General features: G+C 53.3%; 3 protein-coding genes across 6 annotated transcripts in view; 2 read left to right on the forward strand and 1 right to left on the reverse strand.

Moving 5' to 3' along the window:
• Positions 1-114, reverse strand: part of PDE6D (phosphodiesterase 6D) — a 55,389-nt gene extending 55,275 nt beyond the window's left edge. For all 3 annotated transcript variants that reach the window (XM_020972134.2, XM_020972133.2, XM_078154656.1), the window contains exon 1: positions 31-114. In XM_020972134.2, the coding sequence (XP_020827793.1) occupies positions 31-80 (50 nt within the window). In that variant the 5' untranslated portion in view covers positions 81-114. The remainder of the gene's footprint in view (positions 1-30) is intronic.
• On the forward strand, positions 79-4,142 carry LOC144457464 (uncharacterized). Its single transcript, XM_078154655.1, has 2 exons — positions 79-716; positions 1,665-4,142. The coding sequence occupies exon 1, from the start codon at positions 79-81 to the stop codon at positions 694-696; it is 618 nt and encodes a 205-aa protein (XP_078010781.1). The 3' UTR covers positions 697-716; positions 1,665-4,142.
• Positions 4,143-5,064: 922 nt separating this feature from the next.
• Positions 5,065-21,474, forward strand: COPS7B (COP9 signalosome subunit 7B). 2 transcript variants are annotated; one of them, XM_078154657.1, is made up of 8 exons: positions 5,065-5,586; positions 6,470-6,755; positions 9,374-9,551; positions 12,079-12,154; positions 13,225-13,313; positions 14,859-15,061; positions 16,310-16,415; positions 20,087-21,474. In XM_078154657.1, exons 3-8 carry the CDS (start codon positions 9,390-9,392, stop codon positions 20,243-20,245), a joined length of 795 nt encoding a protein of 264 aa, XP_078010783.1. In that variant the 5' UTR covers positions 5,065-5,586; positions 6,470-6,755; positions 9,374-9,389; the 3' UTR covers positions 20,246-21,474. The 2 variants fall into 2 exon arrangements, with proteins under 2 accessions (XP_078010783.1, XP_020827829.1); XM_020972170.2 differs by lacking the exon at positions 5,065-5,586 and having other exon boundaries at positions 6,358-6,755.
• The last annotated feature ends 869 nt before the right edge of the window (positions 21,475-22,343 follow it).

Here is a 22,343-nt window from a genome sequence, read left to right on the forward strand (position 1 = left end):
CTGCCCGGGCCGTCCCTCGCGGACGGATACAGCTTGAAGCCCCTCAGGATCTCCCGGGCCCGCTCGTCCTCGGTGGACATGACGAGGCGCCGGCGGCTCCGGGCAGCGCTGCCCCGGAGCGAGTCACCTGCAGCGAGCAGCGCCAGGGGCGGCAGCAGCGACGACAGCGGAGGCGGCAGCGGGAGGAGAGCCGGAGCCGGAGCCGGGGCCGGGGCCAGGCCGGGGCCGGGGGCCGGAGCGGGATTCTCGGCTGAAGAGGCGGCGGCGACTGAGGCGGCAGCGGTCCCCGCCCCCCTCCCCCACTCCGGCCCGCCCTCCGCCCCTTTGACCAATGGGAAGCCGCTATCCTGCTGGGGGCCGGCCCCTCTTTGTGGATGGGCATCTTATCCTGCCAATAGAAGAAGGAGCGGCTTCGGCGGGGGAAGGAGGAGCGTCTCCCCGGAGGACCGTCTCTCGGTCGTCATCATCTCCACCCGGCCTGAGACGGGAGCCTCCTTGGGTCAATCTTTTCCTCTTGCGATGCGGTCCGCAGCACCCCGGCAGTGGATGAGAGCCAATGAGAGTGGTTTCTTCTGCCGGCAACCTCGAGGCTCTGCTCGAAGAGTTGAGGGCGGGGACTACAAGTCCCAGCATGCTGTGCGCTTTGTAGTCCTCAGAGTCCCCTACCGAGAGGCTCGGGAACTACGAGTCCCGTGACGTCCCGCAGGCTGGTCCCCGTAAGTTGGATCACGGTGTGGATAGACTCGCGTGGACTCATTCGTAAACATCCGACCGCGTGTGGCTCATGTACTCTCGAGAGCGGTCTTTCTCCCTGTGCTCTCCCCGATCCTGTCTCTCTCCGTCTCTGCCTCTGTCTCTCTGTCTTTGTCTCTCTCTGTCTCTCTCTCCTCTCCCTCTCTAAATCTTTCCCTCCGCCTCCCCTTCTCCCTTTCTCCTATCCATCCCTCCCCCGACCTCTCCTTTCCCCCTTTCTCTCTCCCTCTCTTTCTCTCCGTCTCATTCCCTCCCTCCCCTACCCTTTCTCTTCTCCCTTCTTTCTCTCTCTCCCTCTCTCTTTCCCTCTCATTCTCTCCCTCCCCTACCCTCTCTCTTCTTTCTCTCTCCCTCCTTCTTTCTCTCCCTCTCTCCGTCTTTCCCTCCCTCATCTCCCCTTCTCTCTCGCCATCTCCCTCCCTCTCCCTTTCTCTTCTCTTCTTTCTCTCTCCCTCTCATTCTCTCCCTCCCTTTCCCTCTCTCTTCTCTCTTCTTTCTCTTCCCCTCCCTTTCTCTCCCTCTCTTTCTCTCTCTCTTTCCTTCTTTCCCTCCCTCATCTTCTCTCTCTCCCTATCTCCCCCTCCCTTTCTCTTCTCTTCTTTCTGTCCCTCTCATTCTCTCCCTCCCCTTCCCTTTCTCTTCTTTCTCTCCTTTTCTCATTCTCTCCCTCCCCCATATCCACTTCTCTTTCTCTCATCCCACCTACCCCACCCCCACCCCTCTACAAGGCTGAGGAAATGATTTTCCTAAAGCCCAGGTCCGACCCTGTCATTCTCTGGCTCTAGAAAGGTCAGTGGCTCCCTTTCCGTCTAGGAGCCAATTGAAACTCCTCTCTAGCATTTTTAAAGCCCTTCACCATTCAGGCCCCAACCTACCTGTCCAGGCTTATGTTACACTTTCCTCCCTGTCAGGTGTTCGTGGTCCAGTCAAGTTGACCTCACCATACCAAACACTCAGGACTTGCTTGGATACATGCCCACTTCACGTCTGCCTGGATTCCTTCAAGGCCAAGTTCAGGCACCATCTTCTACATTAACCTTTGCCTGATTCTGGATTCAGGAAGATCCAAGTTCAAATCTAGCCTCAGGCACCTACTAGCTGTGTGACCCTGAGCAAGTCCCTTGACCTTTGTCTCAGTTTCCCCCATCTGTTAAATGAGGGTCATAATAGCACCTACCTCCCTGGTTTGTTGTGAGGATGAAAATGAAAACACCTGTAGGTAAAGTGCTTTGCAAACCTCAAATAGCTTCATTAAGTGCTTGGCTATTATTATTCCAAATGCCAGTGTGCTCTTTCTCAATTCATCAAATCTATTTTATATATAACTCTTAAGTGTGTACTTACAACAGGTTAGGCTTAGGGACTGATAGGACAGAATGAAGCCTCCAGATTGATAGTAATTCTGTCCTTGGATGTGTAGTTAGAGAAGTTTGAAAGTTTGTGATTATGCCCCGAGTTGGAAAGAGAAGGCAGTCTAACAATGGCCTGGGGGACTGGTTTCCCAGCCTAGCCTAAGAAAGGACACTTTGAGGGGCAGCTAGGTGGCGCCAGAAGCCAGGAGAACCTGAGTTCAAATCCGAGCTCAGAGCAAACACTTGACACTTACTAGCTGTGTGACCTTGGGTAAGTCACTTAGCCCCAATTGCCTAAAAATAAAAAAAAAATAATAGAAAGGACACTGCTCCCAGATAGCCTGTGCCCTCTTGGGGTGGACAAAGGGCCATGAGGAAATGCACAGGAAAGGATCATCCGCAGGTGTTTATTAGGAGAAAGAAAACTAGATCAGCCAGATGCAGTCTTTTAAAGAATAAAAAAAAATTTAAAAAAACCAAACAAACAGAAATGGGTACAGGTCATAACAAGCTAAGTAAGGCCCGAGGCAGGGATGAGGACTGCCATTTTCTCTGAGTTCCCCACAATGCATCAATCAATAAACATTTATTAAGCTCCTGCTATGTGCTAGGCATTGTGCTAAGAGTTGGAGGATATAAAACAAAACGTCAAAAGAAAGTCCCTGCCTTCAAGGAGCTTACAATCTAACGGGAGAGGCAACATGCAAACGAATAGGTACACACGAGCTACATACAAGATAAATAGGAAATCATTCACAGAGGGAGGGCACTAGAATCAAGAAGGGATGGGACAGGCTTCCTGTAGATGTAGGATTTTAACTGAGACTTGAAGGAGGCCAGGGAAGCACTCAGTCACCTGAGCTGGGAAGAAATCATTTCCAGAATTGAGGAGATGCCCATCCATTGGGGAATGGCTGAACAAGTTGTGGTCTACGAATGTAAAGGAATACTATTGTGCTCTAAGAAATGATGAGCAGGCTGACTTCAGAAAAACCTGGAAAGACTTGGATGGTCTGATGCTGAGTGAAGTGAGCAGAACCAGGAGAACGTCGTACACAGTAACAGCCACACTGTGCGATGATAGGCTTTCATAGGCTTGGCCCTTCTCAGCAGTACAAGGATCTAAGACATCTCCAAAGGCCTCATAATGGAAAATGCCATCCACATCCAGAGACAGAACTATGGAATCTAAATACAGATGGAAGCATACTATTTCCTCTCCTTTTCTTTTGTAGTTTTGTTTTATTGCTTCATTCTCATGGTTCCTCTCATTGATTCTAATTCTTTACATTGTGACTAATGGGAAAATAGGCTTAATATGAATGTATAAGTAGAGCCTATATAAGATTGCATGCTGTCTTGGGGAGGGGGGAGGAGAGGAAGGAGGAGAAAGTTTAAAACTCAAAATCTTATGGAAGTCAATGTCAAAAACTTAAATAAATTATAAAAAAAGAAATAATTCCCAGGTTCTTTAGCTACTTAGAGTCCTCAGTAAAGTAGCCAGTCCAAGTCTTGACAGGACTATAACATTCTTCCCTGGGTTTGGGATTTTGTAGTCCCTTGCAAAATCAGCTGCAAAAAACCTGTGTTATACAATACAGCACCAAATACACATCCGCCTATAACGAGGCCAGGAGCATTTATTAAACACTCACTGTATGCCAGGCATTGTGCTAAACACTGGGACTACAAAGAAAGGCAAAAGACAGTCCATCCCTTCTCTCCTGGAGCTCACAGCCACTGGACCACAGGGCAAAGGATATCAAAATAGCATCACAGGGGTTCACCTAAGAGTGACATCCACAGCAAATAGCTGTGACCACAATAACAAAACGTGCAGTAGACATAGCCATGCAAAGCCTCACTTGCTAGGTGGCTTCTGTGACTCCAGAAAACTCATCAAGGAGATTGCATCAGCTTTGCTGGTCACACCTCACCAGTAGCCTCTGCCCCTCTGATTAAGGGGCTGAGCAAAAAGCTCCTCTCAAAGCCCCCATTTAAAGAGGGCTCAGAGGCCATGGTGTTGTCATTTTGTCATACCCCACTTTCTGTGACCCCATTTGGGGTTCTCTTGGCAAAGATACTGGAGGGGTTTGCCATTGCCTTCTCCAGCTCTTTTGACAGATGAGGACATTGAGGCAAACGGGTGAAGTGACTTGCTCAGGGTCCCACAGCTAGTACATGTCTGATTTGAACTTAGGTCTTTCTGATTCCATGCCAAGCACTGGAGGTCTTGGCACACCCACTGGCCACCTAGCTGCCCCAAAGGAACCCTTCATTTTCCACCAATCGCCCTCATGCACCCAGGCTCCTCTTTTAGCTTCCTTTTGTGGGTGGTCTTTCCCCATTAGATTTAAGCTTCTTAATGACAGGGACTCTTTCTCATTTATGTCCCTAACATTTAGCTCCAACTCTGGCCCAGGTGCTTAATAAATGTTTATTGGATTACACTGTACCGACTGTTCCTCAGCCCCACCTCTAAGCTATAACAGCTTCCAATTGCACTAAGACTTTTGAGACACTGCATCATCCATGGCCTGTCTGCCTGTCAGACGGGACCCTGATGGTCCTTATGGACTCTCCCAATAGTCCTCAAATTGGTATTTTATTCATTGTTCATCAGCCATATCCTTTACAACAATGAGTGTAGTCACACCCAAAGGATGGTGTATGGAAGGCAATGCCCTGCAGCCCTGTCTGCCTTTGCTAACATCTTCTCAGGGTTTGTTTTCTCCAAGGGCTTCACCACAATATTTGATTTCAGAGTCTGTTTCTCCTCAAACTGACGTTTATTCGGATTTCTTCCAGAAATGCTCCCTTCCTGACCCTCTCAGCAAGCAGGCTTTGGACTTACTTAGGAGAGGATGTCTCTCGTTTCCTGAGGCAGCCCCTTTCACTTTTGGGTAGCTCTACCGAGAAGCTGGCATCTTTGCCCCTCCCACCCGTCCCAAGCCAGACAGATCTCATCTCTTCCACATTTAGTCGGTGGCTGCCTAACAGCTCCCGGCTGGCAAAGCCCTGCTCTCTCCTTCATGGGGCAATGATGAATTCCCCTGGGGTTTGACAGAGGCTTTGACCGGCTTCTTGAATTGATTACCACAGTTACGGACTCATTGCCCTACCTGCTGATCTCTTTGGGGAACTGCCTGGATGTCCACACAAAAGCCCAAATCTTCTGGTTCTCTGGAGTTTATTGTGGCTTTTTTCTTCAAAGGGACAAGACAGAGGTCGAGTTTCTCTTCTGCCTCCTACCCATGGGATTCCTTCTCAGGGGCTTGACTGGCCAACTGCTAGATGGGGACATCCACCATTCCAACACAAGCCTCACACACAGTGGGCAAGCCGCTAAAACAATCCCCCAGACTTCCTGATTCAGGTAGTGGAGACGCCTCGATTGGCCTGAGATGTTGAAGCCTCGCTCATACCTAATTTATACCTCTAATTGATTGACTCAATTGAGAGACAGCCTCACCAGACAAAGGTATCTTGTCATTTACTTTTACTGGGATGGGGGTAATTGCCTAGGCTGACCATCACACAGAAAAATGTCTTTATCTGGTCAGTCAAGGTGAAAGTGTCTCAGTGTCCTGAGGGGGAAATTTAAAATAAAAAAAATAAAGGTCACTAAGTTGTCTAAGAAAGCTTTACCAGACAGGGTCAAATCCTTTCCTTTCTTTGGACTTTAGCTTCCCTATTTGGAGAGTGTGAGTGTGTGAGTGTGTGTGTGTGAGATCTATCACATATAACTCAGGACTTCTCCCGATCCCGCCAAGTCGTCCAAAAGTAACGTGGTCTTTGGACTAAGGTGATGAGCTCGCTCCCTAGAGATCTTCAAGCAGAGACTGGATAGTCACTTGGAGGGCGGGGGGGGGGCGTCTGGACTCCATGGGACCCTTCTATCTAGTTCCCAGAGTTAGTGGCCGGTTTGTGGACGAGGCAGAGGAACTCGAGGAAGAGGAAGCTGTGTACTGTGGGAAGGAGAAATTTGCATGGGGGGGGTGAAGTTGGGGGAGCCCGTGCGCAGAGCAGGGAAACCTCCATCGGGGTGGAGAGGAGGGAGCCTGCGTGCAGAGCAGGGAAATCTGCATGGGGGGGTAGACTGGGGGAAGCCCGCGTGCACAACAGGGAAATCTGCAGAGGAAGGGGATTTGCATGGGGTGGGGGGAAGTGGCGCAGCTTGTGTACCCGGACAGGGAAATCTGCATGAGGGGGTCGCCGTGTGCAGAATAGCGAAGTCGGCGTGGCGGGGGGCGGTGTAGGGGAAACACAACCAAGCAGCGCAAGCCGCCAGCCACAGCGCGGGGAAAGCTTTTCTCTGGCTGGGGGCGGGGCCACGCATGCGCAAAGAAAGAAGGCCTTTGCAGGCGGAGTCTGCGTGCTGGGTAGTAGAGGCCAGACGGAGGGAGCCCTCTCGGGCCCGGCACGGAGAGGCTGCGCGTGCGCCTCGGCCGGAACCCAAGTGCAGCGGCCGGAACCTGTGAGCATAGGGCTTGGATTTCCGAGGGGGGCCTCGGAGAGGGCCGGCCCGGCGGAGGCAGATGAGCGGCGGACCGCGGAGCGATGATGGCCGCCTGACAACCCGCGGTGAGGCGCCGGGAGCAGACGGACGGAGCAGCGGCGGAGGCGACGGAGCCTTGGCGGCGGAGGCAGGTGCGATGAGCTGGGGAGGCCCCGGGGGAACCGGGGGGACCCAGGGCTGGAGGGGGCCGTGAGGCCCCTCCCCGGGGGTTGGTCCGCCCCGCCCCCCCGCCTCCCGGTGACTATGGGGAGGGGGCGAGCCCCGCCCCCGCCGAGGCCTCCCTTCCTCCCCTCCCTCCCCTCTCTTTCCCCTCCCCCCTCTCTGCCCTCCCTCTCATCCTCCTCCCCTGCCTCCTCCCCTCATCTCGCTCCTCCTCCCCATTCTCCTCCCCTCTCTCTCTCTCCTCTCCCCCTCCCTCTTCTTCCTTCTCCCCCCTCTCCCCTTCTTCTCTCTCCTCTCCTTCCCTTCACTCCCTTTCTCTCCTCCCTCCTTTCCCCTTCCCCTCCCCTTGGCCCCCCTCGCCATCCTCCTCCTCTCCCTCTCTCCTCTCCTTTTTGCCCTCCTCTGCCTCCCCCTCCCCCAGTGTCCCTCCTTTTCTTTTCCTAAGGCCCCATGTGTCCCCTTCTCGGATTCTGAATTGCCTCCATCCCCAGGACTCCATCCCCCTGCCCCCAGCTTCTGCTGGGCATGGTCCTGTGCCCCTGAAAGGGTCCACTCTCTGCAGAGATCCGTTCCTCTCCTCAGCTCCTTTCTTAATTCCCCCCTTCCCCTCTGTATCACTCTGGAAGAAAAATTTTCTCCTCATCTCCCATGTTCCTTTTCTTTATGCCCCTTCCTTGCTATATCAGTCAGTCACTCAACAAACATTTATTTATTGCCTGATTTGGCCCCCTTTGACACAGAGCTGCTTGAAAGTTGTAGCTGCTGTGTTTTCGCCCAGTAGTAGGAGCTTAATGGATGCTCACTGGGCAGCCAGATGGCTCAGTGGATGGAGTCTGGGGCCTGGCATCAGGAGGACCTGAATTCAAATGTGACCTCAGACACTCACTAGCTGTGTGATCCTGGGCAAGTCACTTAACCTCTGTTTGACTTAACCCACTGGAGAAGGAAAGGGCAGACCACTCTAGTGTCTTTGCCCAAGAAAACCCAGTGGCCAATATTGGTGTACTGTGGTTCACTGGGTCATGAAGAGTCAGACGCGGCCGAACAGCTGTTGGCTGGGCAGTGCCATTGCTGGTGGGCGCCTAGAGACAAAACCCCAAACCAGGCACAGGAGGAGCTTATGCTCCTGCCTCCTTCCTCGGGTCTCCTGCACGCTCCTTTCCCATTCCCAGGTCCCTCTCCTGGGGCCCACACTGGGAGTGGAGGCTCCAGGTCTTCCTCATTGGGTGAAGGCCTGAGTGCCGCCCCTTTCCCACAGCGGCATTCCCCTCCTCCAGACCCCTTCCACACTCCCCTCTGTCTCTTCCAGACCTGCTCCCCACTCTTTCTCCCAAACACTCTTCCCCACACGAACAAGCATCATTTCTCCTGGGAGAAGAGAAATTTCCCAGAGACTCTCCATCTTGCAAAAGTCCTCTTGGAAGAGTTTCAGACCTTTGGATGCTCACATGAGCCCCCTCACTTAGAGTTCTTTGTTTCCTTCCTCTTTCTGGTGTTCAGAAGGTCTCCTAAGCACTCGCCGGGTCCCCTGCGTCCTGCTTCTGGGATGCTGTCAGTGTTCATACTTCAGCTCTCTTAGAGCAGATTAGCAAAAGAAACGCTCTTGTTTCCCCCCTGCACCGTTTTGTCATGCTTCCATCACCTCTTTTCCAGTGTTTTGGGGAAGAAAACCCTTCTTGTGCAGTTTTGAATACGCTGGGTACCCAAAAAATGCTTTGGAACTAACAATTCTTTCCCTTCCAAGTAATCTGATCCCTCTCTGCACTGCTGCCCGTCTCCACAACAGTTTAGGAGTGAGAGACAGCCCCCTGAACATGTCTTCTCATGTCATCCCCACCTCAGCTTCACCGGTGCACCCTTCACTGGGCCTTCTCAGGGCCCTGGGGGTGGGTACAGATTCACTTGTCCTCACGCCTGGTGGTGGAGGCACAGCTCTGAGGCGTCTGTAGATCCATAGCAGCCTCTATTCTGGCTTTGGCTTGATTTAGGTGTGATCCCACCTATTTGAGGTGACACCAGTGAACTCAAATGAAACCTTTGCATTTTAAAAGTTATTGGTTTGGTTTGACAGAATAAGCAGCTTCTCTTCTCTTCAAAGATTGACTGCTCTTTTGTTTCCTTCTGCCACCCTAGCAGACCTCTAGCAATGCATGTGAGGCTTTTTAGAGTAATTACACGTAGTGTGGCGATTGTTTCCATAAGAAACTTGGGGTTTGAGGAGCAGTCTTGCCTGTGTCTGCTGGCATGCTTGCTTATGGAAATGGGAGGGCCAGAGGGCAGCTGCTTACACACTGCCTGTCGCTCTGAGGATGTGCAGCTTCATTCTCAGGATATGGATCCATCTAAGAAATGGGAAAGCTGTTCCATTTCCACCTGTTCACCAGGAATCAAGAGGCTTTTTCTAAATGAATTTTGAATTCTCAGAATGCACATATTTCCTTCAGTCTGGGCTAGATCCACATGACAGAGCAGTGGCTTGTTCAGTTTGCTTTTATCATAAGCACAATAAAAGCAAAGTCAAAAGCCAGATCAGCATAAATGGGATAGAATGGGAGAGAACTGACTGATATGTTCTCTTTTTGACTAGATTACCAGGCTGTAGAATGGCAGGCGAACAGAAACCCTCCTGTAACCTCCTGGAACAGTTTATTTTGTTAGCCAAAGGCACCAATGGTTCGGCCCTCACCGCTCTCATAAGTCAGGTCCTGGAGGCTCCTGGAGTGTACGTGTTCGGGGAGCTGCTGGAGCTGTCCAACGTGCAGGAGGTAAGCGATGTCTGGGCCTCGGAACAATCCCCCTTTTCCTGGGGCTTTTCACCCATCCCCCCGGTCTCCAGGGACCTCAGGTTTATGGAGCCATAGAGCTTAGAGTGAATGAACTGCACTAATCCAGCAGAGGAGGAGGAAGATGGGCAGGGAGGCCTAGTGGGGCTGATTGGTGCTGGGCTCTGCTGATGATCTGGGTAAAGGAAGTGAGAAGCACATCATTAAGGCTTCCAGGTATTCTGCAAGGCAGGAGTAAAACTCCTGTTGATCTTTACCAGTTAGAAAAGGATTCCAACAAAACCAGGGTTTTCAGTGGGGTGACGTCCCATTGATTGGCTACTGATGCAGACACAGGCTGAGGGAAGCTGGCCAGGGGCAGTGTGAGGTAAAGTGACCTCCTGGAGGTGTCGGGTAAATCCTTGCTGACCACACAGAGCGGGAAGAGATGGTGGAGAAAGCCTGGGTGGGGTGGGCGTGGAGGACAGGAGGATGTTGGGATGGGTCAGAAGCAAGAGGAGATGAAGCCTGAGAGACGTTTCTTTGGGGAGGTCCTTGTTAAAGCCACATGCCACGGCTTAGGGTCGTGGGAAAAATTAGTCACAATTTGGTCAGAAAAAAAATTGTGTGGAGAAAGTGGAGAGGAGGGAGAGCAGAATCATTGAAGTGATCCATGATGTGGAAAGTCAGCTCAGAGCGCTGGGCAGGCTTGCTGGCTGCCTTTGGTGATTTCTCAGTCATTCTGCAAAGAAGTCTGGGGCTCTGCAAAGTCTGCTTGAAGCTGATTCGTTCAGGCTGGCTGGCGAGCTCACACATGCACTTACACATCTGGGCAGCATTTCCCTCAGCCTGAGGCTTCAGCATCCTCTCCCTAGCAGCTCATTCTCTGCTCCCTGTAGAATTTGTCCTCAGGGTAGTTAAAAACTGCAGGAAGCTGACCGCCAAAAGCCGCTGGCAAGGAGATGAAAGAAAGGCGGCATTTTAGGACAGGCTCTCAGGAGCTCTTCCCTGAAGCCCCAGAGACTGCTTTCAGCGATTCCTGCTTGGGGAGCTCCCGCTGGGTCCTTGATCAATCCACTTGGGAGCAGAGTTAGGCCAGGGCCCCGGGTGGGCCCCCGATCTGCCCCATGACGTCCTTGCCTACAGCGGTCAGTCTTAGTGTTGTGGGGGGACGGGGGGTGACCCATTCCCCCAGTTCTACCAGGGTCCTGGCCCACTAGAGATGCTTTATAGTTTCAAAATACCTTCCCGTCCATTGTCTCACCCTCTCAGGAGGTGGTTGGGGCCACGCCAGGGTGCCATCGTGTGTCTCCCAGCTCCTCTTTGCTCTTCCCTTGCTCCTTGTGACTCTGGGAGCCTGAACAAAGGGAACTCTGTTAAGTCGCTGCCAGAGATTGTGGTTGGACCAGATTGCTTGGGACTGTTGAGGGAAGCCGTGGAGACTGTGTTCTCCAGGCTTGGAAAGAGGAGGATAGACAGTCTCCTCTGGGTAATCCTGCGCTCCCTGGTCTAGAAGCAGGGTCTTCCCTGGCCCTGCTGAGCTTCTTTCTCCCTTTGAGTCAGTGATCTCAAGAGGGGAAGAATGGGTAGGGCTCCAGGGCCCTAACCTGGACCCTGATGCTGGGAGCTATTGACCACATCTCCTTCTCCACACTGTGTTTTCAAATGAAACACTCAGAACTTCTGGAAAGAAAAAGACAAAAACCTGGAGTTCCCATGCCAGCCTGTGCCCCTAAAGCCCATCTTGGAGTCTCAGGATGGATCTGTTGGACCTTCCTGAGGGTGGCACTTGGGAAATGAAGGGACTCCTGAGCTGCCACATCCAGGGGTGTGACTTTGGCCCAGCTGTCTCCCACACAGAAGAGGTCTGTGACCCATTCGGAGTGGGGCAGCGTGCTTTCTTTGGGATGGGGGCTTGTCTGCCACAGGCCCTCGGGGGAGCCGTCATTGTGGCTGGAGGAGGGGAACGCATGTCCCAAACGTCTCTCAGCCCGGCGGCACATATGGTCTCCTGAGGGTCTTCGCACTTCTTGAGATGGCAGTGAGCACTGGCAGTGCAGGGGACTCTGGTTTCCAGTTTTATCTCCTTCCTGCCTTGTACCCTGTACTGATGCTGATTGGCCCTGTGAAGTACGGGAGGGCGGAGGTGGGGGGAGGAAGACAGTGGGACAAGCCACTTGGATTGAAGACTCAGGTTGACCCAGGACAGTGAGGCTTTCATGAGCTTTTGTTCAGCTGAGGGGAGGTGGTCCTAGGAGATGGTCCAGAGCAGGCAGCTGAGCCAGCTTCCTGGGGACGTTTCCAGCCGATGGGGCTGCTTTGGTGTGCAGGAGGGGCACACAAGCGGTGTTCTTAAGGGCAGACCGAGTGTTGTTGGAAAGGGCCTGGGGCTCTCCTGCCTCCCCTCCACTACAGAAACCTCCCTCCCATGCCATTGCTGACCAGATGTCAGCCTTGGTCATGCCTGATTGCGGGAATAGGAGGCAGCCAGCCACTGCCTTGCTGTTCATGAACTGTCCTTCTTCCACAGCTCGCAGAAGGTGCTGATGCTGCTTATTTTCAGTTGCTGAGCCTGTTTGCCTATGGAACATACCCAGACTATATAGGTGAGTGGGTCAGAGCCTTTCTGAGGTCTTGAGGGGGGCTGAGGGCGGCACATCCACAAGATTGAGGGTGGGGACCTCTCAGCTCTGCTGCCACCTTCCTGTATCTGCCTCAGTTCCCAAAGAGGCTGAATAGGGGTTATGGTCATTCTCGTTACCTTACCCAGAGAGAAATACCCAGTGTCACTCGTGTTTATTAAGCACCTACTGCACGCCTAGCCTTGTGGTAGGTGCTGGGGATACAAGGACAAAATATCCATCTATCAGAGGAGACCCCGTGTACACAATATTGAGTTTATAAAATTCATAGCGAGGGAAAATTGGTGCTGTACTGTGTGGTTAGTGACGCTGTCAGTGGTCAAGCAAAGCCAGAGGAATTTGGCAGGGTTCTGGTAGGTGAGAATGAGCTGGAGGCCCCGGGGATCCCAGGGCTGAGACGATGCCCTAGAGGCCCAGAGAAAGTCAGCGCCTCTCTGAGCTGTCCCAGAAACTGTCTGTGGGTCCAGGAGAGCGAGCTGGCCAAATAAACCAGGCGCTCTTGCTGTCACGGGGTCTCCTGGTGCTGTAGAGGTTCAGAGGAGGCCCGACTGCATGTGCAGGTCCAGAATGGGTTGGCGAGGGGGTGGGGCCCACCTGTGGTTATTGTTCTGAATCGGTTTTTAAAAAGGGGTGTGTGTATGTGCATGTGCGTGTGCATGTGTATATGTGCATGGGAATACCACCAGTGCAGACTGGCGACTCGTCCATAGCAGACTTCTGGTTTTTGGCACCAACAGGCACCTGGCTCACTGAGGGTCACACAACCGATATGTGTCAGCAGCTGGTCTTGAGCCCAGGCCTTCCTGGCTCTGTCCACGATACGTTGCACACTTTCCTGTAAATAGTTTTAATTTTAAGATTTTATTTGGAGACTTACTGTTTGGTTAGATTATTCATTAATATTGTTTTTAAGAAGAAGAAATTAAAAACAGCCAGAATGGACCCCGTGCAGAGCAGCAGAATCCCTGGCATGGTTGGTTGGAAGCTGTCTCAAGTGTGTTCTTTCTTTTGTTTTGGGGCTGGGGCCTGAGCAGCCAACAAGGAGAGCCTGCCGGAACTCACTCCCGCCCAGAAGAACAAGCTGAAGCACCTGACCATCATCAGCTTGGCGGCCAGAATGAAGGTACGGGCCGAGGCTTCCTGGAAAGCCGTCAGGTTAAAGCTGCACGCAGGGTCCCTCGAGAAGCCGTTGGAGGACTGCTCCCTGCCACCGGGAGGGTGGCTTGCTGACCTCTGCAGCCAGCACCCAGGCTTGAGGGGTGGGTCACTGCTGCAGCTGCTCTGGTGTGGTGCCCCTCCCCCCTTCCCTTCTCTCCACCTGCTCCCAGCAGTGACCTGTCCCAACTTGCACTCTCCCAGAGTAGCTGACTGTTCACGTTTCGTCTCCTTGCCCGAGCTCTCAGCAGAGCATCTCAGTTTCTTTCTTTGATGGCTGTCTCAATACCTGTCATAATTTTTTGAGTCTAACTCCATCTTTCCTTGACTGAGCCTGGCCCTGCTGGTGGAGCTCCTGCTTAAAGAAGCTCCCTCCAAGCGTGGGCTCCCATTCCCTCATTCCTATTGTTGTTCAGTCATTTTTCAGTCATGTCTGAGTCCCCGTGACCCCATTTGGGGTTTTTTTGGCAGAGCTACTGGAGGGGTTTGCCATTTATTTTATAGATGAGGAAACTGAGGCAAACAGGGGGGTAAGGTGACTTGCCCAGGGTCACCCGGCTCAGCAGTGGTGGAGGCTGGATTTGAGCTCAGATCCTCCTGACTCTGTGCACTGTGGTACCACCAAGCCGCCCTCAGCCCTGCAGTCATCGTCTTTCTTATTACCGTCGAGGGGCCTGTGAAGCTCTTGATGGATGTTGGCCTTTTGTCCTGTCCTCTGGGGTCTCTGATTCCATCCTCTCTCCCACCCCCATCTCCCAGCCACTCCTGCACAAACTGTAAAACGCCAAATGCGGAAGCTGCGGCCGCGGGAGGGGCCTCAGACGCCGCCGAGGCCAGCGCCTCCTAGGGCAGAGGAGGGAACAGGTGGGGGGAAGCTCCTGTGGCTCCTGCCTTGATGAAGCCCTTGGGGAAGGCCTGGGGGATGTCCGGGGTCCCCCCCATGAACCCACTGCTGCCAGGGCCTCTCTTCTTGCCTGTGCTTGCGGTCAGATTGGATGCAGAGCTCACCTGCTTCCCAAAGCTCTGATGGTTGTGTGGGTGTGTTCTGGCCTCTCCCCTCTGCTGCTTACAGAGAGACGTTATGGGGGGATGTAAGGACCTGCCCTAGGGTGGCCAAATGAGGGGCAGGGGATCTGGGAGAGCCATTAGGAGCCAACAAGTTCACCCCTCTCATTTTTCAGATGAGGAAACTGAGGCACAGAGAAGTTAAGGGACTTGCCCAGTCAGTATCTGAGGCAAGATTTGAACCCAGGCCCTCTGACTCCAAGGCCAGTGCCCTCTTCATGATACTCTGCCGCCTCTCTAGGTCAGAGGAGTAGGCGACTCCAGAGGCAAAGGTTTATGCTCTGGTTTGGTTCTTACTGGTAGAATGGAGATCACTTCCCCTTCTCTTAGCCTGTTGACCGGCCGACGTGCCCCTGGAACGCCCTGGGCGGTGTCCGTGAGGATCTGGCTGTCGGCTGGGCCCCGCCGGGCGCTGGGCTCCTAAAGTGTGGCACGGCTTTGTCGGCAGTGTATCCCCTACTCGGTGCTGCTGGAGGACCTCGAGGTGCGCAATCTTCGGGAGCTGGAAGATCTCATCATCGAAGCCGTCTACACAGACATCATCCAGGGCAAGCTGGACCAGCGCAAGCAGCTTCTCGAGGTGGATTTCTGCATCGGCCGAGACATTCAGAAGAAGGACATCAGCACCCTCGTCAAGACCTTGCAGGAGTGGTGAGGCGGGGGTGTGCACAGGGCTGGCGGAGGGCAGCCTTTCCCTTCTGGTGGGGGTGCCCACTAGTGGGACCAGGGTCCTCTGGCCTCTTGGGCTTCCTGGGCTCATAGGAAGGGTGTGCTTTGGCCTTTCTCCTCCTGAGTGCTGCTCTAGCCTAAAGCCTGTGGCCTCCAGGGATCCAGGATGGGCAGTCAGGCAGTAGTGCTGGGCATATGCTGGGCCCACTTTACACCCCTGGAAAATGGTGAGGCCAATTGCTGGACCCACCTCCCAGGGCGTAGGGCAGTTCAGGAAGGTTTCTGGAGGACAGTTTCAGTGGGAAAATGGGAGTTTTCTGGGCCCTGATGGGGTTTCTGCCATGTGCCGAGTTCATCACTCGGTGCTCTGGAGGCTGTGCAAAGACCAGAGTACCTGGTGGCTGAGCCAGGATGCCCACACACATAGAAGAGGGAGATTGGGAGGTGGCTGCTGTCCAGCACAGAGTGGACTTTTGGAACCCGCTTCCATTTGAGTTTGAACGGTATCTAACCAGCTCCAACTCTCTAAGAGAGAGAAGTATCCAAGATAACAACATTAAGGGAATCACTTAAATGACACGTGGGAGAGTGGGTATGCCTATGTACACACGTGGACGTGTAGATAGCTTTTATCTTTATATGTGTTTTCCCCTATTATTTCTGTGAATGCTTTAACGTGTGTGTGATGTGATGGTCATGAGTTAAGCCACAAGCGTTAGATTCTGATGAGGTGCCAGGCCCCAGGCTGGGTGCTGAACCAGTTTGATGCCTGGTAAGGTTTGGGAAGAGGAAGGCGGCCCGTTATCATGGAGAGAGGGCTCGGAAGACCAGGTCTGCAGGGACTTTGAGGAGGGAGCTTCACCAGGCTCTCCTCTCTGGGCAGCCAGTCCAAACCATAGCTCAGTGAGAAATGGAGTGGGCTACTGGGCGTTGCTGGCAGTGATCCTCAGAGTCTGCGATGGGGAGTTTTCATTTGGTTTAAGGAGTAATGAGCCTCTGACCCACAGGTCATACTTGAGGAAAACGGTGTTTGACGTTGGGTACTGTGTCCCTTCCCGCTGGAGTGTTCCACCTCCCTCTGCCCCCCTCCGCTACCAGCTTGCCTCCTCTGGGGCCAAGCCCTTGGGCTCACAGTCTCTGAGGGAAGTGGGCAGGTGGCCTTTGTGAATGGGGATGGGTGTCCCCAGGTCTCCAGCTGACATGACCCGGGCCTGGCTGTCCCCTCTGCAGGTGTGATGGCTGTGAAGCTGTTCTGTTAGGCATTGAGCAGCAGGTGCTGAGAGCCAACCAGTGCAAGGAGAACTTCAGCCGGACTCAGCAGCAGGTGGAGGCCGAGGTAGGTGGGGGTGGGGTCGCCTCTACGATCAGAAGGGTGATGGTGGCCGGCGCTGGAGCCCTGCGTTGGCTCGTTTGGCCCCCGGGGTGGGGACTGCTGTTCTCTTTTACACACAGAGGTGAGGTCAGAGTGAAAATGGGTGTTGGGGCAGTGGGACGTGGGTCCTTTGAGGACACGAGCATCCCAGCGACAGGTTCTACCAGACCCTGCCAAGAGGCTTGTGGGGTCCATTACCAACTGCAGTCATTTGGACTCATGCAGGGATAAGGCCAGGATGAGGAAGTGAAAAGTTCAAGGTCATAGGTGACATTCAGGAGAGCTCCCACAACACGTTGTCTGGTGTTGTGCGGGGTGTGGCTACAGTAGCGGGCTGGCATCCTCAGACAGAAAGAGGCCTCAGGGTAGGGGGACAAGGGCCAGAGATTGTTGGGAAGGTGGGAGGCATTCCAGCGAGCTAGTGGGCTGGCAGCTAGCGGGTCAGCCCAGGTGTGAGGCAGGGGTTGGGGCCAGGGCACCAGGGAGCAGAAACAGGAGCCTAAGCCAAGGCCTCCGACCTTGGGACCACATCTGGAGACACAAGACCCTTGTGAAGGTGGGAGCAGGGGTGAGCGCCTTCTGCAAGGGGCTCGGGGGGAAGGGAGCTGCCTTGCTCCTTGATCGCATTAGCGTGAAGCCCGGGGTGCCCTGAGGAATTGCAGCCTTCTGGTGTAGCACCTTGTGATCTGAAAGCCCGGTTTTTCTCAGCAGGCCGAAGCGTCCTCTCAGCTTCTTGTTCTTGTTGACAGTTACTCTAATTTATTTTACGCCTTTTTTTTTTACTGCCTAATGTGAAGGTAAACTTTGTCCCAGCCCAAATCTGTTGTCACAAATGCTAAAGAAGGAGGTTTAAATTGGAGATTGAGCCTTCCAGCAGATGTTTCTGAGGAGTCGCCCATTCTTCCCCTGACTCTTTATGTGGGCTGATAGGTTTTCCCTTTCGTAGACATTATCCCTTGAGGTTACTGGTCTCTGTGCCCTGATGGGGCGGGGACAGATTTGGAAAGCCCAGGACCCCAACCAGGGAAGCTTAGAAAGCCCAGGAGGTTTTCCTGGTGAGACTCCCCTCCCCAGCTACATACGTGAATACTCCAAATTAGGCCGATTTGTTTATTATTTCATTCGCTGTAGTGTGGCTGCTAGGAAAATCAAAGAAAAGACCATTGTGCTAGCTGAGCCACTTTGGAGCTCTGTGGCAGGCAGGGCTGACCTGCTTCCTGACCTCAAGGGGCTCACAGTCCAATTACACATATTTGGGGTGTTGGCAGGTGATACAGAAAGCTACAGCAGTGAGCCATGAGGAGGGGAGAACACCTCAAGCTGATTCGGGGGGTGGCATTGTAGTCCTCTAGAGACAGGTGCAGTGTCAGGAACGCACATGGTGGGTCTAGCGGCCAGTGGTCAGTCTGTCTGGAGTGGGGGGCTTTGGGTAGGGAGGTACAAGATAGAGTTGGAATCAGTATAGGCGGCTTTGAAGGCTCAGCTGAGGTGCTGGGATCCTCTGCAGGCAGGTCAGTGCTCTTGGGCCCTTGGGATGCAGTTCTTGGATGTGAGGGAAATGGTGCTTCAGGAGGAGAAAGTTTTGAAAAATTGGAGAGAGAGAGAGAGAGAGAGAGAGAGAGAGAGAGAGAGAGAGAGAGAGTGTGTGTGTGTGTGTGTGTGTGTGTGTGTGTGTGAGGGTGGGGAGCACGATCTGAACCCAGGCCCTCTGACTCCTTGCCTGTCCCTCCCTCCCCTGCGCCAGGGGGTGCTCCTAGCCCTCCTATGCCCCCTGCCCACACACCAGCTCTTGACATCATTCACACCCACTCTCATTGTCCTGTGTGATGATGCCAGCAGGTAGAGGGCCTTTGTGCGTGTGATATTTGGGAAGAATTGGCACTTCCCCGGAGAGCGCTTTCACTTTATCAGTGACTCAGCCTGGGAGGGATGACACAAATGCTTCAGTTTCTCAGAAGAATTGGGCCCAATCTAAAAAAGAAGAGATTTTAGATGGATCGTTGACCAGACCGGCACTTTCATAGTTGGTTTTTTGACCCAAGTAAAGGTGGAGGAGGCGTTGGGATTCAGTTGGGGGTTTAAGTGGACTGCATATGCACCCAGCAGCCTAGCCTGCCTCTGGGGGCATCAGGGCATGCCTCCTGTCTAGGGTGAAGGAGGTGGTCGGTCTGCTGTTGACCCCTGCCCCGCTGAGGCCCCATTTGGGGAGTTGCAGTGCGGCTCTGAGGATGTCCAGGGTGGGGAGAGGACTGGAAATTGTGCCGGAAGAGTGAGCGTCCTGTGTTGTTGAGGAGTGCCAGTGACTTGTCAAGCACGGCAGGGCTGTGTGGGAGGAGCAGTCACACCAGGACCAGCACCCGCCCCTGCCCGCCCTGGAGGCTCTAAAGGAGGCCTGCACTAGATGGCCTCTGTAGGCGGTCCAGCTCTGATGGCCTGCGATTCTGACCGGCAAAGTTGACCGTCCATAACAGATGATGGAGTCACTGAGAAATGACCTTTTGTGGGAAGGCCGGTGAGTGGTTTTCATGAGGAAGACACACCTGGCTAATTGGTATAGATCTTTGTGGACCAGTAGACATGTAAATTCAAGTGATGTTGCGACTGCTCAGGAGCCAAAGAAGCTTTTGACAAGACTGCTGAGGTCTCCGGGGTGTTCACAGGTGACCCCCAGGAGATGAGGTGCGGCTTTGTCCTGGCAGAGGGCAGGGGTAAAGGGCCTTGTCCTGGATGGACGAGTTGTCCTGGGGGATCAGTGTAAGGACCAGGCATTTCACATCCCTGACTGGGGATTTCGAAGGGGCTTCCCAGCGGGCAGGTGCCAGGCCAGTGGGGAGAGACCATCTGTAGAGTTTGTGTGAGCGGGCAGAGAAAGAAGGGGCAGACGGCTGGTGGTGTCTGCAGTCCTCCCAGCACGAGGGCCTGAACACTTGCTGCTGACCCAGGACTTGGGCTCTGGGTGTCCTGGTTGTCCGCTGTGCTGCTGCACATCAAAGGTCAGCCGAGGATTCAGCTCAGCTTAGCCGGCATTTGCCAGTTTCCTCCTGGGTGCAAGGCCCTGTTGGACATTGTTAGAAAGTGTTGCGAACACGCAGCTTAAGAGCATCCCACGGCTTGTCCAAAACGTGAGTGAGTCAGTCGGTGCTTGAAAAAGAGCGGCTCGGGGGCAGCTGCTTCATCCCAGGGACAGCGTCAGAATCCCTCTGATGAAATGGAGCCTCCCCTGGTAGAGAGCTGCCGTGGGCGGCCTGTGGGCAGGCTGGTGGAGGCCCCGTGTGGCTGTCATGGTGCCGCTCTTCCGGGTTTGCTTTAAGGCCCGAGCATCCATCAGACACCTCAAGATGATTGGAGGCGTCCTGTGGCATCCCCTGCCCCGTCGCCTTGCCTCGGCTCCATTCTGACCTCCAGCCTTTGCCTCACTTGTGTCTTCTTTTCAACTAAGAAGGAGTCAGGCCCTTCTGTCATAGCCCTCACTTGTTTCTTAATCTGTTTCTGTTCCCCATTTCTGGTGGTTCCCCAGGCAGGGCTCTAGAGATGGCCAGGGGGAGGGGGTAGTCGCACAAGGCGCTAATGAAGCTAGACCCCTGCAGAGCATTCGTTACAAGAACAGTCAGCGGTCACCTCTTCCGTCTCCCTAGGTGACAAACATCAAGAAGACCCTGAAGGCCACAGCTTCGTCATCAGCCCAGGAGATTGAGCAGCAGCTGGCCGAGCGGGAGTGCCCCCCTCACGCCGAGCAGCGGCAGCCCACCAAGAAGATGTCCAAAGTGAAAGGTCTGGTCTCCAGCCGCCACTAGGGCCGGCTGGGGCAGCCGGCGCTCACTGGGCTGGGGAAGGGGGACAGCAGGGGCCACATTCCCTTCTTTTTGCCCTCAGTGGGTTCCGGAGCTGCCCACCAGGCCATCCCAGGTCTCCCCTCACCCACTTGGTACGGTTCTCGCTAAGCCACTCTCTCACTTCCACTTGTCCCCTTCAGACTCAGGGGCTCCAGGGATGCCATCTCATAGTGTTAGACACTGCCCTGCCTCCCCCAGATTCCTCTCCCTCCCGGCCTGTATTCTGCACTAGCCAGTGGTGACTGTCTGTCCAGCTGACCCTAGTCAGAGGAAACTTTGGCCCACAGATGTTACTCCTCCAGAGAAAGGAGGCCCTTCTCTGGGTGAGACCACACATCCCTCCTACCCACACCAAATGCCCCGCAGACACACGTCACTCCACAGGACACTTCTAGCCAGGCATCAGCGAGCCAGGAGTCTTCTTCCTGCCTCGTCACCAGTTGGCAGCTCTGATTTGAGCAGCAGAGGGACGTTCTGGGCTGTGTTTACCAAACCCACGGGTTTCTTGCCTCCTAAGCCTAGCTCATGTTTCTCACCAGTTGGAAAGAACTGGCTGAGCTGATGCCTAGGGAGGTGTCCGAGCCCCCCCCCCCGAACGGTGCTGTGTGTCTTTGCTCAGTGTGGTGCTGGCTGGCAGAGGCTGCCTGTCCAGGTGACACGCTGCCTTCTAGCACCCTGCTGCCTCCAACTTCTCAGACCTCCTTTATTCAGCGCAGGGCCACGCCGGTCGCTCCCAGGGCAGGCTGTAGAGGCCTTTGCTCCTGAGACCTTCAGTTCCCAGCGATTCCATCCTCGGTGGAGCATGGTGCCGGGGCCCCCATCTGGAGGATTTGCTGCTGTGCCCCAGTCCTTGCTTCTCCGTACTTGGCAGTTGGCCCAAAACCCTTTGGTGGTGGCATTCTGGCAAAGGGAATGGACTTGACCGGCATTTTTGAACTTGAACTGTTTCAGGTTGTATTTTAGTTTTTTTGTACAGGTTTTGACTCTAAGACATTTCAACATTTTTTTCCTTTTTTTTTTCCTTTGTTGACATTTGTTACAAAGCAGCAGCAGGTGATTCACACCTAGTTGGAGGGTTTTGTTTTTTCAAAAATGGGAGGTGGGGATTCTGGCCTGATGCTGAAACAACAGCTCAAATGGAGGAAAAAAAAGCACACTTTAGAAAAAAATAAAAATGCCAATTTAATGTACTCAAGCGTGGAGCAGGATTGGTTCCAGTTCTGCTGGTTTGGGATATGGGAGTCTATTGGTTCAAAGAATTTCATCCCTGGGAGGATGCCTAGCAGCTGTCTACCATTGACGAGTGAGAGGTATGACAGGTTTGCGTGCTCATGGCTCAGTGAGAAAATGTGCATTGTTCTAGACTTGCATTCAGTGTGTGGTCTCTGTTCTTCCAGACCATGAAAGCTGTCCTGCTGGTTTTCTAGACCAGACTTCTTAGACTCGCTGTGCAAGCATTCACATTCCGCATTCTCCTTTGGTCCTTGCCTTTTTCAGTCAGGATGTGATCTTTGGCCCATAGAAAAGCACCATGTGAATCTTGGGCGAAATAGGAAATTTATCTCTGAATTTTCTAAAGTTCATTGACTGCTGCTTCTTGGATTTATAAACTAGCTTGGGAACTAAAAGGTGGTCGTCAAAAGAAAATTAAGGTAACAAATTTGAATAACTCAACAACTTAAGTACTTGGATTACTGACGCTTATGCACTTGCAGTACAAAATCTAGTACTTATATTGTGAAAAGGTACCCTTTCCACTTCCATGTTTTTAAAGGTCATAGAAGCAAAGCTATGAGCTGGAATGTCTTAAATAGCCTGGAGGTGGTGGGGAATGGAAAGATGAGCTTTGTTTTCTTATAACTAGGGTCCCATGGGTGATGGGGGAGGGATGGAGAAACTTGTGAACCTCACCCATATCTGAACCAGGCAAGGGAAAATAAAAAGGATTATAGTGCTGGAATATAGAATAAGTGGAGGAGAGGGTTGGGATAAAAAGGAAGAGGGCAGCTATTGAACCAAAAGGTAATAGAGAATTGTGTCAAGTTAAACCAAAATTGGT

This window comes from Phascolarctos cinereus, unplaced genomic scaffold (genome assembly GCF_003287225.1).
Source record: "Phascolarctos cinereus isolate Bilbo 61053 unplaced genomic scaffold, phaCin_HiC Scaffold_5;HRSCAF=322, whole genome shotgun sequence".
Lineage (NCBI taxonomy): Eukaryota > Metazoa > Chordata > Mammalia > Diprotodontia > Phascolarctidae > Phascolarctos > Phascolarctos cinereus.

Excerpts from the sequence above, each read along its gene's own strand:
- LOC144457464 (XM_078154655.1), top strand. The coding sequence starts at position 79 with ATGACGAGGCGCCGGCGGCTCCGGGCAGCGCTGCCCCGGAGCGAGTCA.
- COPS7B (XM_078154657.1), top strand. The coding sequence starts at position 9,390 with ATGGCAGGCGAACAGAAACCCTCCTGTAACCTCCTGGAACAGTTTATT. Across the intron at positions 9,552-12,078 it reads AGCTGTCCAACGTGCAGGAG|CTCGCAGAAGGTGCTGATGC; the intron begins GTAAGCGATGTC and ends CTTCTTCCACAG. Across the intron at positions 13,314-14,858 it reads GCTTGGCGGCCAGAATGAAG|TGTATCCCCTACTCGGTGCT; the intron begins GTACGGGCCGAG and ends CTTTGTCGGCAG.